Source organism: Drosophila pseudoobscura, chromosome 3, assembly GCF_009870125.1.
Source record: "Drosophila pseudoobscura strain MV-25-SWS-2005 chromosome 3, UCI_Dpse_MV25, whole genome shotgun sequence".
NCBI lineage: Eukaryota > Metazoa > Arthropoda > Insecta > Diptera > Drosophilidae > Drosophila > Drosophila pseudoobscura.
This window is the reverse complement of record NC_046680.1, coordinates 7428120-7442508: the sequence shown is the minus strand read 5'-3', so window position 1 is coordinate 7442508 and position 14389 is coordinate 7428120. Positions and strand designations below refer to the sequence as shown.

The 14389-nt window shown below is 45.7% G+C and overlaps 2 protein-coding genes across 3 annotated transcripts in view; both read left to right on the top strand.

Annotated features, from left to right (window-relative positions):
- Sema2a (Semaphorin 2a) overlaps window positions 1-6679 on the top strand; it is a 33189-nt gene extending 26510 nt beyond the window's left edge. For both annotated transcript variants that reach the window (XM_015183876.2, XM_002138268.3), the window contains exons 6-15: window positions 1001-1108; window positions 1431-1568; window positions 1628-1760; window positions 2296-2652; window positions 3269-3497; window positions 4418-4754; window positions 4843-5006; window positions 5075-5227; window positions 5323-5431; window positions 5853-6679. In XM_015183876.2, the coding sequence (XP_015039362.2) occupies window positions 1001-1108; window positions 1431-1568; window positions 1628-1760; window positions 2296-2652; window positions 3269-3497; window positions 4418-4754; window positions 4843-5006; window positions 5075-5227; window positions 5323-5431; window positions 5853-5924 (1800 nt within the window). In that variant the 3' untranslated portion in view covers window positions 5925-6679. The remainder of the gene's footprint in view (window positions 1-1000; window positions 1109-1430; window positions 1569-1627; window positions 1761-2295; window positions 2653-3268; window positions 3498-4417; window positions 4755-4842; window positions 5007-5074; window positions 5228-5322; window positions 5432-5852) is intronic.
- A 1540-nt stretch (window positions 6680-8219) lies between these two features.
- Window positions 8220-10177, top strand: LOC4803784 (cytosol aminopeptidase-like). The gene has a single exon (XM_001360409.4). It carries the CDS (start codon window positions 8436-8438, stop codon window positions 10017-10019), a length of 1584 nt encoding a protein of 527 aa, XP_001360446.3. The 5' UTR covers window positions 8220-8435; the 3' UTR covers window positions 10020-10177.
- The last annotated feature ends 4212 nt before the right edge of the window (window positions 10178-14389 follow it).

Here is a 14389-nt window from a genome sequence, read left to right as displayed (position 1 = left end):
TTATCAAAATGGAATATTCTTGAGTTATCGACTATCGTTTAAGTTATCTAAATAGTTATCGGTCATAGAACCCAATTTAATGTGCAATCGAATAAAGGCCACTGCCAGAGGAATATCTAGTACAAAATGACTATCTATTCAAATAAATATTATATTTCAATCAATAATCGGCTAAGAACTGTGCCAGTAGTCGATGACAGTAGTCGCCTTTCCCCCCACGATAGTTCTGAGGAAAAAAAAACTATTGAGATGCATTAGAGAAATCACATACCCGTGTGGAGATATGTTGCAGTAACTCGATTTTCTCGTTCGAGCCCGAGGGAGAAATCCCATCGACTTGCAACGTGGGGGCAGACTCTGCTGCTGCTGTTGCAACTCGTTTATAATGTGACAGCAAATCCTTTCATTTGAAATCAATTTCCAGTTAGTCGTGGCAGTGCCAGGAGTGCCAGCAGCAGCAGCAGCAGCAGCAGCAAGTTGCATGCAACGCACACGCACATACACACACACACACACACACACATGGGGATCCTGCTTAAGTCATCATAAAGCTGCTCTGCTCTGCTCTGCTCGCTCTCTCCCTCTCTACCTCTCTGTGTGGCAGTAATTTCTGCAGGGATGCCACTTGCCATTGTTGCCGCTGCTGGCTGCCCCTAGTGCCTCTTCTGGCTCTTCTGGTGTCCCCATTCGGGTTGCATTGTTGCCAATTGATTTAGCTTCGGCAGCGACGCGTGCTATTGCAATTTGTGCTCCGTTCTTGCCACAAAATTCGCTGCACTCACGCACGGGACTGCAACAATTTTGACATTGCTGCGATTGTGTGCCAAAACAGATGATGCCACGGCACAATAAATTGAAAACCCCCCCCCCCACAACCCCACACATTGCCCCCCAAAACATTGTCAATTCCTTTGAGGGGATATCTCTACAGGTTTACTCCTTCCCCTGCCCCTGTCGCTATGTCCTTCCACGACTTACTATAATCGATATCTTTTTGCAGGTTTTCGATTGCAAAAATCACGTGCGCGTCATACAGTCGATGGAGCAGGGCGATAGGCTCTATGTGTGCGGCACCAACGCCCACAATCCCAAGGATTACGTTATCTATGTAAGTTGCACACACACACACACACACACAGACACAAACGCAGTCAATGGCTGGATGGATGGATTGAGGAAGCCCAAAGCCAAGAGCAATTCCCCACCCATTCATGAGCCATGAGTGGAAGCCGTTGACTGAATGGCCAAAGATTGCCACCGACAGTTGACTTTAGATGGCAATCAACAGTTGCTCCTCCAGCAGAGCAATCTGCGATAGAGTGCAGCCTCCATTCAGGCATAGATAAAGCCTCTATCTAATCCAAAGGCCATCTTCTGCACACACACTTTCACTTATTTCCTTTCTTTACACATGTATATCTGCCCCGCAGTCAAATTTAACTCATTTGCCGCGCTCGGAGTATGTGATTGGCGTGGGCCTTGGCATTGCCAAGTGTCCCTACGATCCGTTGGACAACTCAACGGCCATTTATGTGGAGAACGGCAATCCTGGCGGTCTGCCGGGTCTGGTAAGTGGGTGGATATTGTCCGAAAATCGAGAGTTGCATCCATCCATCTTTGTCTGCAGTACTCGGGCACCAACGCGGAGTTCACCAAAGCGGACACCGTCATCTTCCGCACAGACCTGTACAACACATCGGCCAAGCGATTGGAGTACAAGTTTAAGAGGACCTTGAAGTACGATTCCAAATGGCTGGACAGTAAGTATTTCACTAATCACTCCTCTTTTTAGAGACGCTATTATTATTCCAATGAATATTTAACATTTCGATTTAGTATTGAAAATAAGTGAGAACTATCAATGATATTGCTTATATCGATCAAAAAACTATGTTTCAATGGTTTGAAGACATAATTTATCGATAGTCATCAATTATTATCGATATTCGCATTAAAATATAATAATAAATCTCATAAAATTAACAAATAATCGAAAGTAGTCGATAGTTAAGTGAAAATTATCAATTATATGGTTTATATCGATCAAAAAACTATGTTTAAATTTATATAATAGATAAGTAATCGATAGCAATCGATTATTATAGATATTCCCATTTTAAATCATAATAAATCGCATGAAATTAACAAATAATCGAAAGTAATCGATAGTTAAGTGAAAACTATCAATTATATGGTCTATGTTTTAATGGTTTCAATGGCTGAAAGACCGATAAAACTATTGAAACAGATCCCATCGTAATCTTTCTCTAACAATATTTTCCATTTCCTTTGCAGAACCCAATTTTGTGGGATCCTTTGACATTGGCGACTACGTGTACTTCTTTTTCCGGGAAACGGCCGTGGAGTACATCAACTGTGGCAAGGCCGTGTACTCGCGCATCGCCCGTGTCTGCAAGAAGGATGTCGGCGGCAAGAATCTGCTGGCCCACAACTGGGCCACGTATCTGAAGGCGCGCCTCAACTGCAGCATCTCCGGGGAGTTCCCCTTCTACTTCAACGAGATCCAGTCGGTGTACCAGCTGCCGTCGGACAAGACCCGCTTCTACGCCACCTTCACGACCAGCACCAATGGCCTGATTGGATCGGCCGTCTGCAGTTTTCACATTAACGAGATTCAAGCTGCCTTCAACGGTGAGCTCTCTCGAAACGGAATCCGGATCCGGATTTGGTTATCTGTGGGGAGTGACGGCGATGGCGATGGCCATGGCGATCCTGTCAACGCTTCGCCCTGCATTGACGTGCAATTTTCTCCATTGTCCGTTTTCCTGCCACCCCAAGGGGGGATTCCATTCGAGAATGGAAATGGGAAACGACAAATGCAACTTATTGGCAAATTTTATTTTGCAATCTACACATTTGTTTCATATATCCTTCCCCCTCCTCTGCCCCTCTGCTCCGACTGCGAATCCATTTCCCTCCTCGTTGAGTGTTTTGTAGTTTCAGTGGACTCGAATCGACTCGAGTCGAGTCTCGGGGTGCCCCCCGTTCCCCCACCGTGTGTGGATCCTCTTGCCATGTGCGCAACATAAATCGCATTAGAAAATCCATTTGAATGGATTATTGGTGGCTCCACCGCCTCCACTGACAGCTTAGTGGCAAGCGGGGCACAGCTGACACCTTTGCTCGTCGTAGATTTAAATCTTCAATTGCAGAAGAGCCCCCGGAGCCCCCCCCCCCCTCCCCTCCCCTCCCCATATCCCAGTGTGTGTGATTGTACAATTGTTTTTTTTTTATTTTTTTTGCACAGGTAAATTCAAGGAGCAATCCTCATCGAATTCCGCATGGCTGCCGGTCCTCAATTCACGTGTCCCCGAGCCCAGGCCCGGTACCTGCGTCAACGATACATCAAATCTGCCAGACACTGTACTGAATTTCATCAGATCCCACCCGCTCATGGACAAGGCCGTAAATCACGAGCACAACAATCCTGTCTATTATAAAAGGGATTTGGTCTTCACCAAGCTCGTCGTCGACAAGTGAGTAACGCCAGAAATATTCATACGAGTTTCAGGCTGGGTTTCAGATCCAGGGATGTGCTGGGATGCTGGGATGTGTTTGGAGTCAAATAGGTTTAGAATTTTTTATATTTTATAAAAACAATAAGAACAGTTTTCAGAGTACAAATTTCGGTAACAAATGCCACAACAAATTCTCAATTTTTTATTTGAAAGCTTAATATTTTCCAAGCGATACGCTTAAGCCACAAGGTGTTCGGGTAGGACTTATAGCTGCATTAATCAGCTGTTCAGAGTTCAATAAAACTAGGCGTAAGGTACTTAAGTTATGTGAAAACAACTTTAAAAAAATACGGGTTTAAAAAAAAAACTTAAACAACAAAATGTTTTAAATTAACTAAAACTAAACAAAAAAATAAAAAAATGAACCAAAGGTTTAAAAAAACAAAAAAATTATGATTAAATAATTTTAAAGACCTAAAACTTGACAAACAAAAATTATTAAACAATTTTAAAGCCGTAAAACTATAAAAAAGTTCGATTTGGGTCACAGCGTCAATGTGGTATTGCATAGTGCTATAAATATATATATTCATATTTTTATATATAAAATCAGATATAAATATATGGAGAAAGGGACCATTATAAAGCACTTCCACTGAATACCCATTTCTTTCAGCACCAAAGTTATCCTCAGCTTTGCTACTCGCACAATCACAAATACAAGTTCAACGCTTTTTTCAGAACGTGTAAAATTCAGTTAATAATTAAAATGAAATTCATTTAAATGCATCAACGATGCCCCACTGGAGGAGTCAGTTTTTGGGGGGTGCATAAAGTAAAGCTGTTTAAAAAGTTACTTATTTGCGGGCACGAGTACACTCGCATGTAGCACATATTTTCGACGGATTAAAACGACTTTTGAAACGTACTTTTTGCAGAATCAAAATCGATATACTCAACCAGGAATACATTGTGTACTATGTGGGCACCAATCTGGGTCGCATTTACAAAATCGTGCAGTACTACCGGAACGGGGAGTCGCTCTCGAAGCTGCTGGACATTTTTGAGGTGGCCCCCAACGAGGCCATTCAGGTGATGGAAATCAGCCAGACACGTAAGAGCCTCTACATCGGCACCGATCACCGCATCAAGCAAATCGATTTGGCCATGTGCAATCGTCGTTACGACAATTGCTTCCGGTGTGTCCGTGATCCGTACTGCGGCTGGGACAAGGAGGCCAATACGTGCCGTCCCTACGAGCTGGATCTGTTGCAGGTGAGTGCGGTGAAGCGAGGTGCGGCGGAGTGTGCCACAAATCAAATGACATGTGATTTCCTTCCCTTCCCCCCGTGTGCCCCCACAGGACGTGGCCAATGAGACGAGCGACATTTGCGACTCGAGTGTCCTAAAGAAGAAGATTGTGGTGACCTACGGCCAGAGCGTGCATCTGGGATGCTTTGTCAAAATCCCCGAGGTACTGAAGAACGAGCAGGTGACCTGGTACCATCACTCCAAGGATAAGGGACGGTAAGGCTTGGGATTTATTGGGGGGCTTAATTAAAGACTTGATGACCAAAATGCCGACTGCCTTCCAGCTATGAGATCCATTATTCGCCCACAAAGTACATCGAGACGACGGAACGGGGACTGGTTGTGGTGTCCGTGAACGAGGCCGATGGCGGCCGCTACGACTGCCATTTGGGTGGCTCCCTGCTGTGCAGCTACAACATCACCGTGGATGCCCACAGGTGAGTAGGGCATTTCCGTAATTATGCGCTCATTATAATCGCATTTCCGTGGTTCCACCGCTTTCCACCCGCCCCCATCCCCCCTTTTCGAACAGATGCACTCCGCCGAACAAGAGCAATGACTATCAGAAAATCTACTCGGATTGGTGCCATGAGTTCGAAAAGTACAAGACGGCCATGAAGTCCTGGGAAAAGAAGCAAGCGGTAAGTGATAATGAGGCACCCTACCGCCGGGCGACAGGTTTATGGTCCGAGGCAGACACATGCCATAATAAATGATTTCTGGGGCAATTATTTTAATAGCCCTCGGGCCATGTCCAAGCGACGTCAAATCAGAAAAATGAGGGAAGAATCAGAAAATGGTGTAAGGTAGTTAAGTTATTATTATCCACCACCGAAGCAGCCCACCACCCCACCTGTGGTACCCTGTGGTGTCGGGTGTGTGACCCAAATGCATGATAATTGCCTCCTTGGGTGGGAGATGCATTGGAAATGTAATTAAAATGCAATCACTTAGGGTCTGCCCCATCTTTTCACCTAATGGGGGCAATAACAAATCAATACGTGTGTCCATGACAAAGCCATGCATTTAATTATACATTTACCTTTGTTCCGTCCAAAACAGCAATGCTCGACGCGCCAGAACTTTAGCAGCAACCAGTATCCGAATGAGATCTTCCGCAAGCCCAATGTCTGATATCGTGAGGAGAGTTTCATTCTCAATATGCCGCCATCGAGCACATCGTCCAAACAGTTTTAGTAAATCGAATGCCGCCGCAGCCGGAGAGGATTAAATTATGCCACGCACACACGCACACGCAACGCACTTACAACACAAGGACCTTCGTCGTATCATCAACATCATCATAGACATATTCTCTTCAGAAATGAATACAAACATGAAAAACACTTCCTAATAAATTATGCATTTACAAAGGCATTTACAATGCATTCGACTTAGACTTAGACTATAGAGGGTATTACTCGTATCAACTTCCATTGAGTGCATTTTGTCAGCAAAACCCACAAACCACACACCGCATTTAATATAAAGTATACATAAAACATACAAAAAATACACAAATACAGCCCATAGTTAGCTACAAACAATTGCCGCGCATACGCACAAAACGGAGCATTGAGCATTGAGCATTTTTAAGCATTACTCGTACTCGTACTCGTACTCGTATAACCATAATCGATCGACTTAGTGCAGGTACTGAATTTTCAAACGCATGTGGAAAGCAACCTCTAATGTAATCGAAGAAGCAATGTGATGTTAAGTTTTGATAAATTTATGAGCTGCCTAATTGCATAATCACAATAATAGCAATCGAAAATAAACAATATTTAAACTTAAAAGTTGTAAACACGCCGAATCGAAAGTTATAGGAAATATCTCTACTTAAGCCTCGAAACCACAAGCAATACTTCGCCTAATGCGCATCAGAATACTCAGAACTCAAATTGCATCGAATCAGTCCATAGCTTACAAAATATTACAAAATACATACATAATACCATTGATTGCACTCGCAAAAACCTTGGATTACATTAAATTTTATGCCTTTTTGGTTTTCCCATCTTGCCCACAGAAACAAAATAAGATACGAATTTTTGATTTTTAGTCTCTTAAAAATGTATTCAGACATAATGTACTTAAGGTAATTCGCAACAAAATCTTTAGTTCTTAAGCGTTTAGTTGTAATAAAAATACATTTTAATAAAAAAATTATCAAAAATTATATCATGAAGAATTTATTACTTAAGGAAGGTACTTATTACTTAAGGAAGGTACTGTTAAGGATCTAGACTGGAAGAAAGGTACTCCGTGAGAGGCAAAGAGCAATGCCGGGGATATCGCTGCCGCTCTTTCAAAATGTTATTTAATTTAAATGACTGAATGGGGAGGCTGGGCAATAACTGACAGGCAAATAGCAATCATCAGAGGCGGATGCTTTCCATTGGAATTGTCCTTATCTACGAACACATTGCATAATTCCAGACGAATGCGCATAGACAAATGTTAATCCCAAGTCAGTGTTCACTATTGGGCAAATATTTTACAACATTCAACATTCGGCAGGAAGCAGGCCGAAGGACAAAACTAACAGTATCTGGCACTATCCTTTCATCTGTGGATCTGTGTGCACGGGTGGCTGGACCTGTGGACAAAGTTTGTCCGTGCGCCTGGCTCGCCCCCTTTGGGTCAGGTCAAGCGCAAAGGCGAGAAATAAGCAAATTTCCAATTTGGTTTTCGGCCAGCCACACCTACCAGCACACATAACCTTTTCGGTCACCTTGCCCAAAGCCAGAAGGCAAACATTCGTCTGAGGAGAGCTGGCCCCGGACGGATTTGCATATTCCAGCGCTTATGCGACACTAAATTGAATTCCATATTCAAATACTCGAAAGATAAGCAAGAGCATACTTTTCAATTACAGATTGTCTGCCCGCAGACAAAATGGAATTAAAGTGCAACAATTTTACATAATTCGAATGCCAGTATCCCGGCTGATGCTGCTGCTGCTCCTCGTACGGCTGCGCTGTTCCCACCTTAATTAGTTATGCAACACCAAAAATTAAGCTTAATTAGCGATGGCCCACTGGTTTGGAAAATTAATTATTTCCATTCGCCGCCATTATCGCTGCGCACTTGGCCAGGCCGGGCCCAGCTTCCGGACCCTGTCCGTTGACTGCTTAATTGGAATTCATATGATTTTTTTTTGTTTTCAACATTATTCTTTCCTTTTTGTCATTATTATACGATTATAGTGGTGCGCCCTCGCGAAAGGGATTATAAATTCTGAACAGGACCATCGTAGGTGGAGGATCTTTGAGGGGATTTCGGTGTCCTACAGGCATGTAAAGATTCTAAGTAGGCTTCTACTATTGTATGCAACTTTCTCCAAGCCTCTTTATTTATCCAAAAAATGATACAGACATGATTTGTTTTATGCCTGATCGAAGCAGATGGTGTTTTAGATTTCAGACTTCAAAATAGAAAGCGAGGCCCAAAAAACTATTCAGTAGAGACTGTTGAACGGAACACAACTTATATAAACACAACAAATTTGATTGTAAATTTTTCGTATCGCGTAAAATCCGTTGCGTCAAACAGCTAAATTTCTAGTCAGCAAAATCACAGGTTTCATATTTATATTTGGTTCCGTTTTGTAAATTAGTTCCTTTAAATCGCTAATCGAGAATGCCAGCATATAGGGATCTACTTCTGGTGCGTTCGGCCAGCCGGCTGCTCACCTGCAAGCGAGCCTTCCGGGAGGTTTCGCACTGCCTTCGAGCCTATGCCACCAAGTGCAAGAAGCCCAAGGGCGTGGTTGTGGGTGTCTACAAGAGGGATTCGGACAAGCCGCCAAAGACCACGGAGAATGCCGTCACCCTGGACGACTCTGTGGGCGGTAAGGTAATGCAGTGGATCCGTGAACGAAACATGGACGGGAGCCCGGGCAAGGGCCTGCTGTTCAGCGGCATGGACGGCGATTACCAGGCCATTGCCGTCGTGGGTGTCGGGGACTACGATGCCGCCTTCAACGAGGAGGAGGAGTTGGATCTGGGCATGGAGAATGTCCGTGTGGCCGCCGGCGCTGGCGCCCGCGCCCTGCAGATGCAGGGAATGCGCGAGGTGCATGTGGATAGCATGGGTTATCCGGAGCAGGCCGCCGAGGGCGCCTCGCTGGCCGTTTGGCGCTTCAACATGAACAAGAGGAAGAAGAACCGAACGCGGACCCCCAAGCTGGAAATGTACGGTAAGGGGGACCGCGAGGCCTGGACCCGGGGCCTGTTCAAGGCCGAGTCCCAGAACCTGGCCCGTCGCCTGTCCGACACGCCGGCGAACATGATGACCCCGTCCGTGTTCGCCCAGGCCGCCGTCGATGCTCTGTGCCCCTGCGGCGTGACTGTGGAGGTGCGATCCATGGACTGGATTGAGGACATGAAGCTCAATTCCTTCATGATGATCGCCAAGGGCTCCTGCGAGCCGCCCCTGTTGCTCGAGTGCTCCTACTGCGGCACCGCTCCCGAAGAGAAGTCCGTGCTGTTGCTGGGCCTGGGCCTGACCTTCAACAGCGGCGGGCTCTGCCTGAAGAAGAAGACGGGAATGGACCAGTACCGCGGCGCAATGGCTGGAGCTGCCGTATGTGTGGGCGTGCTCCGCGCCGCTTCCGCCCTCTCGCTGCCGATGAACATCTCGGCGATCATCCCACTCTGCGAGCACATGCCCTCCGGCATGGCGGTCAAGTGCGGCGATGTGGTGAGCCTGCTGAATGGCATCACCATGGGCGTCAAGGATGTGGGCAAGGCCCCTGTTGTGGTGATGGCCGATCCCCTGCTCTACGGCCAGGCCGCGCACAAGCCCAAAATGATCATCGACATAGGCACGGTGGCCCAAGGCGTAAACTACGCGCTCGGCGGAGGGGCTACTGGGCTCTGGACTACGTCGAACTTTGTCCACAAGCAGTTCCGCAAGGCTGGTGGAATCACTGGGGATCGCGTCTGGCGCTTCCCGCTCTTCAAGTACTACCACCAGATCGTCACCAAGAACATCACCTATGACCTGAGCAACGCCGGCCGTGGACCGGCCTCCTCCTGCCTGGCCGCCGCCATTCTTCGCAGCCTCGTCCCGTGCGTCGACTGGGCCCATCTGGACAACCGTGGAACAGGCATGCTCACCACAACCAACCCACTGCCCTACCTGTTGAAGAACCAGATGACCGGACGCCCCACTCGCACTGTCATCCAGTTCCTGTACCAGCTGGCCTGCTCCGAATCCTAGTTTGACTCGGAATCAATGTTCTGTTGGTCTTAAACAGATGACCTGACCGCACGCCCTACAGGCCTGCGCCCAGTTATAGTCTAAATTTTGGATATAATCTCACACGACACATTGTTATAATTTGGCTTGAAACATCAATGGTTGTTAATTTGTTCTCACTTCCTTTCGAATACAATTCCAAGGAGCTCCGCTTTGCCACATCCTGGATTTATCTGTAGATTGATGAGGTTGAATCTGAGATAAGCTGCTTAACGATAGATCATCGAAAGGTGCTGCTTGGCTACGAATCTCATGTTGATCGCTTACTACTACGAGTATATGTTGTTTCCCAATTCCCTGGGACCCCACCTCTCAATGGGGATTCTATTCAGCCAACATACCTGCTAAATCAAAATTTGATTTCCAATTGAATGCCGTCCTCGAATATTCGTATAAATATTGCCTGATTTTCCTCAATTCGATTGATTGTCGGTTGCCCGGGCTGGCAGCTGTGCGGATTTGGCTCCTTTGATGTTCGATGTGATTATGTTGACTGTAAAACATTTACATTTTGGTTGGAGTGACAAGAAAATTGCTTTGAAGTCAGGTGGTAAGGGGTGCCAATCAATGGCATTTGGTAAATAACATTATGACGCTGACTTTACCATACATTCTCGGGCATGGCATACGTTATTTACCTAAAATCTTGCAGGTAAGTACATATGTATGTATGTATTTATCCGTTGCTCCTGCATCAGGAGCAGCACGTTACGGCTAATTACAAACGGAGCACGAAATGGCAAATGTTTCTCTCAATATTTAATTGGTCTCGGGTTCAGGGTTCAGCTGCAGTGGCAGCTCCATCTCCAGGTGCGTCCTGCTGGCTCCTAGTCTAGTACGTGAACGATGAATCGTATTTGACTGGAAGCAACGTAACTGCAGTTGCCAAATGTTGGTAAATGTGGCTTGTGTGCTCTCCCTTGCCTTTCTGTTGTGGTCCGTCCGTGCGGATGGGTCTGGTCTGCCAACAGCGATGTGCAGTGGAATTTAATTTTGCCTTCGAATGTCAAATGGCATACATCTTGATTATACATTATACTCGGGCAAATAGCCTTGGGTGCCTCCGGCTGGACCCTTGCACTTACGCACAAATGCACACAAAGTAATATTGGTTTAAAGATTTCCCGCCATCCTTCCCTCCCGCTGCCTGACTGCCATTTGGTTACCTTGATTAGCTAATGCTAATTTAGGGATTTGTGCTTTCCCTTCACCTGCTTCCGACTGCTATGGTATGCATGCCCAGATTTTGTATTTGAAGTCCTGATTGTGAGGGCGAAATGCATGTGGTCCGCATATTTGCGGACTCCATAGGGATTTAATTAGGAATCAGTTCTTAGGCGATGCAAGACATCAGAATTCAACAATAATAGTCTCAGATAAACCTTATCGATTCCTTCATTGTTACCAGTTCCCCATGGTAACAGTCTCAAGTCTGTTCTTGACAGAGCTCCTGCACAGCACTCGCCCCCATCTGACTGAATCTGATCCACTGATTGCCCTTTTCTGAACCCATTGACATTGGCCATTACCCGAGAACAAGAAAAAAATTAAAAAACATAAACGTCTCATTTGAAGACAAAAGGGCAATTTGCTCAAGACAACACGGAAAAGGCTGTCCGGGGGTACCAGATACACAGGATACACTGTGGAGCATGTGGCGGCTTGGCTGTGGAGGGGGGTCGGGCCTTGGACACGGACTAAGGAAATGCACGGATTTTATTGCTTATTTGTTAAATGGCTCGAGAAAGTTAATCAAGCGTGATTTTGATACGCCCCAGAGATAACGAATTATACTAGGTACGTACTACGTGGCCAGCCACGAGAGAGAGTCTTGGGGAATATCTCTGCCTGCATACATATGCAAGTGGCTCCGTTGTTTGTGTTTTTTTGGTTTCTCTGGTATTGTTTTTATTGGTAATTTGGGAGAAACTTCCAAAATTTCGTTCTTAGACTTTTAAAAGCATAAAAATCCCTCTGTGGGCGCTCAGACATACCGTCAGCGACACCTGGCGTTTTGTCGTTTTATGAATTAATAAAGACGCCAGGACGGTTAGGATTCCTCTCTCCCACAATCTACCCCCAACACACACATTCGACAAAGTACTGTGCGAGGGGTAGCCGTTGGCGTAGCCGTAGCCGTAGCCGTATCCGTCTTGTAGCTTATTAAACGTATTTTTACAGCATGCTTTACAAGAATTTTCACTTTATATGCAAACATGTGAAACACTATAAACAAAAGACCCCAATTTGCACGCATCCACACATGCCCCCGTGCTTATCCCCATATTCTTGGGGAGAAAAAATTCACTTTCTATTAAATTTTACAGTAAACTGAATTTACACCCGCTCCAGCCAATGAAAACCAGCAGGGGAAAAGCTGAAAATTTTGTGGGTAAGCGCACCCCAAAGACGAAGGAGAGAGAGTAGGAAGCTCCTTTCTCATATAAACAGAAAATTGCAGAAAATGGCGACACCTGCTGTTGCAAATTAGAAAAATAAGATGTTTCATAAAAATGAAATGTCAGCTCAAGGGGCGAAAAGGCGAGAAAGGCCCAAGAAGCGAGGGAGCACAGCACAGCAGGAACACAGCGACAGCTTCAGGAACAGGAGCAACACTACAAACAATAACAACAGGTGCCAGGAAGAACCCACCACCTGGAGCAGGAGGAAGGGGCAATCCGTATTCAAATGGCAAGCGAGAAATTTGGGAGGCACAAAGCGAAAACTTGGCAGGCATGTTTTGACGATGAGTCCAATATTGCCTCTGGTACAGTGAAAGCTCTCATGAGTGAACGGCCTCAGAGCTGTCGGTAAGGATTGTAAATGTAGGTGCAAAAAGTTGTTTGTATTATTTGTATCCCCTATGGACCCAAGAAATTAGTAAGAGGACCTCTCCACTGTGGTTTCTTGCCTCTAAGGAGCTGTTGTGGCCAATATCTCAATTTGGGAAACGCTCTTCTGACGATAGAATTTTTCTTGCATTTTCGGCTTCATTCACTATTTAAGCAACAACGATTCACAAAAGCAACAAAACGCAGAACTAAAAGAAACCCACACAAAATGCGGCCCACGGTATCAGGCGATCAGAAATGTTAAGCGGCAACATTCATGTTACTTAACAGCAGGTCTAATGTGCAGAGAACATCGCCACAATGGGATTAACAGCGCGCTGTAGAGATCGGCACACCATTAACATAGAAGATTATCATTGAAATGCAACTGACATTTTCAAATGTGTGTGTGTGTGGGTATGTAGTTCTATAAGTGGCCGTCACTGATTTACAGTAGCTTCCTTACAAATGCTGATCGCCTGGTAGCTTCGGTCTGATATCGAAGTGCCGAAGCTTGTTGTTGCTGCAATTGATTGTTCTCGTACTTCGTTTTTTAAAGAATCCTTTTATTTCGAAACAATTTCTGCAAATCTGACAGACACCCATCGTGAATGCCTAGACCCTTGTCTAGACCAACCACAACTCAACCATTTGAGAGATGCTTACGATTTCTTTTAGACAGGTGACTCCCACTCACCTGACCCCCAAAGAAATTTCTCTGTCGTATGACAGTGGGATACCACCACTCCTGGATACTCGTCATCTTATCAAACATTTTGCTTACAGCGATTGGGCACAAAAGTCATTTAAAGTTTGCTCCCCAGTTAGTCAGGTTTGCCAGGCAGCTCGATGATGCAGGAGCACCACCAGCAGCAGCAGCAGCAGCAGGAGCAGCAGCAAAAGAAACAGGAACAAGCATGGAGGAACAGCAGCAGAAGCAGTAAACAAACACAGAGCAAAGGGAAACAAATCTAATAAAATCAGCAGATGATGGTCATTAGACCGAAAAGTAATTTCATTTATTCGCAAACTCGATTTGTTGCTTTGTAGCACGAAGTGCGCACGAGTGGGCTGCCTCTTTCACAGCCACTGCCACTGTTCTGTTGTGTCCTGTCCAGGCCAAGGAGCTGGCCCTGGCCAAGATAAAGGTCAGAGGGGTCAGAGTGGAGTCAGTGGAGTTAGAGGGCCGGGGCTGGGGCTAAGCAAGGCAAATCAAAGCAGCGAAGCGTTCAACCAGCGTCGCGCATAAAAACCCCATGGAGGAGGCAGCAAACAAGAGGAAGCCCAGGAAAAACAAACAATGCCTGCACCCAGGAGCAGCCCCACATCCAGACAATGTGAAATATCACAAAGGAGGAGAGCAGGGAAGCCCACGGCATGCGGCAGGGGCAGGAGCTGGAGCTGGAGCAGTAGCAATAACGAAATGTGCTGCTCTCTTATAGATTTCTTAAACAAATTCCAAAGATGCGTCGTTAAAATTTGGCCGCCACTAAAAATCCA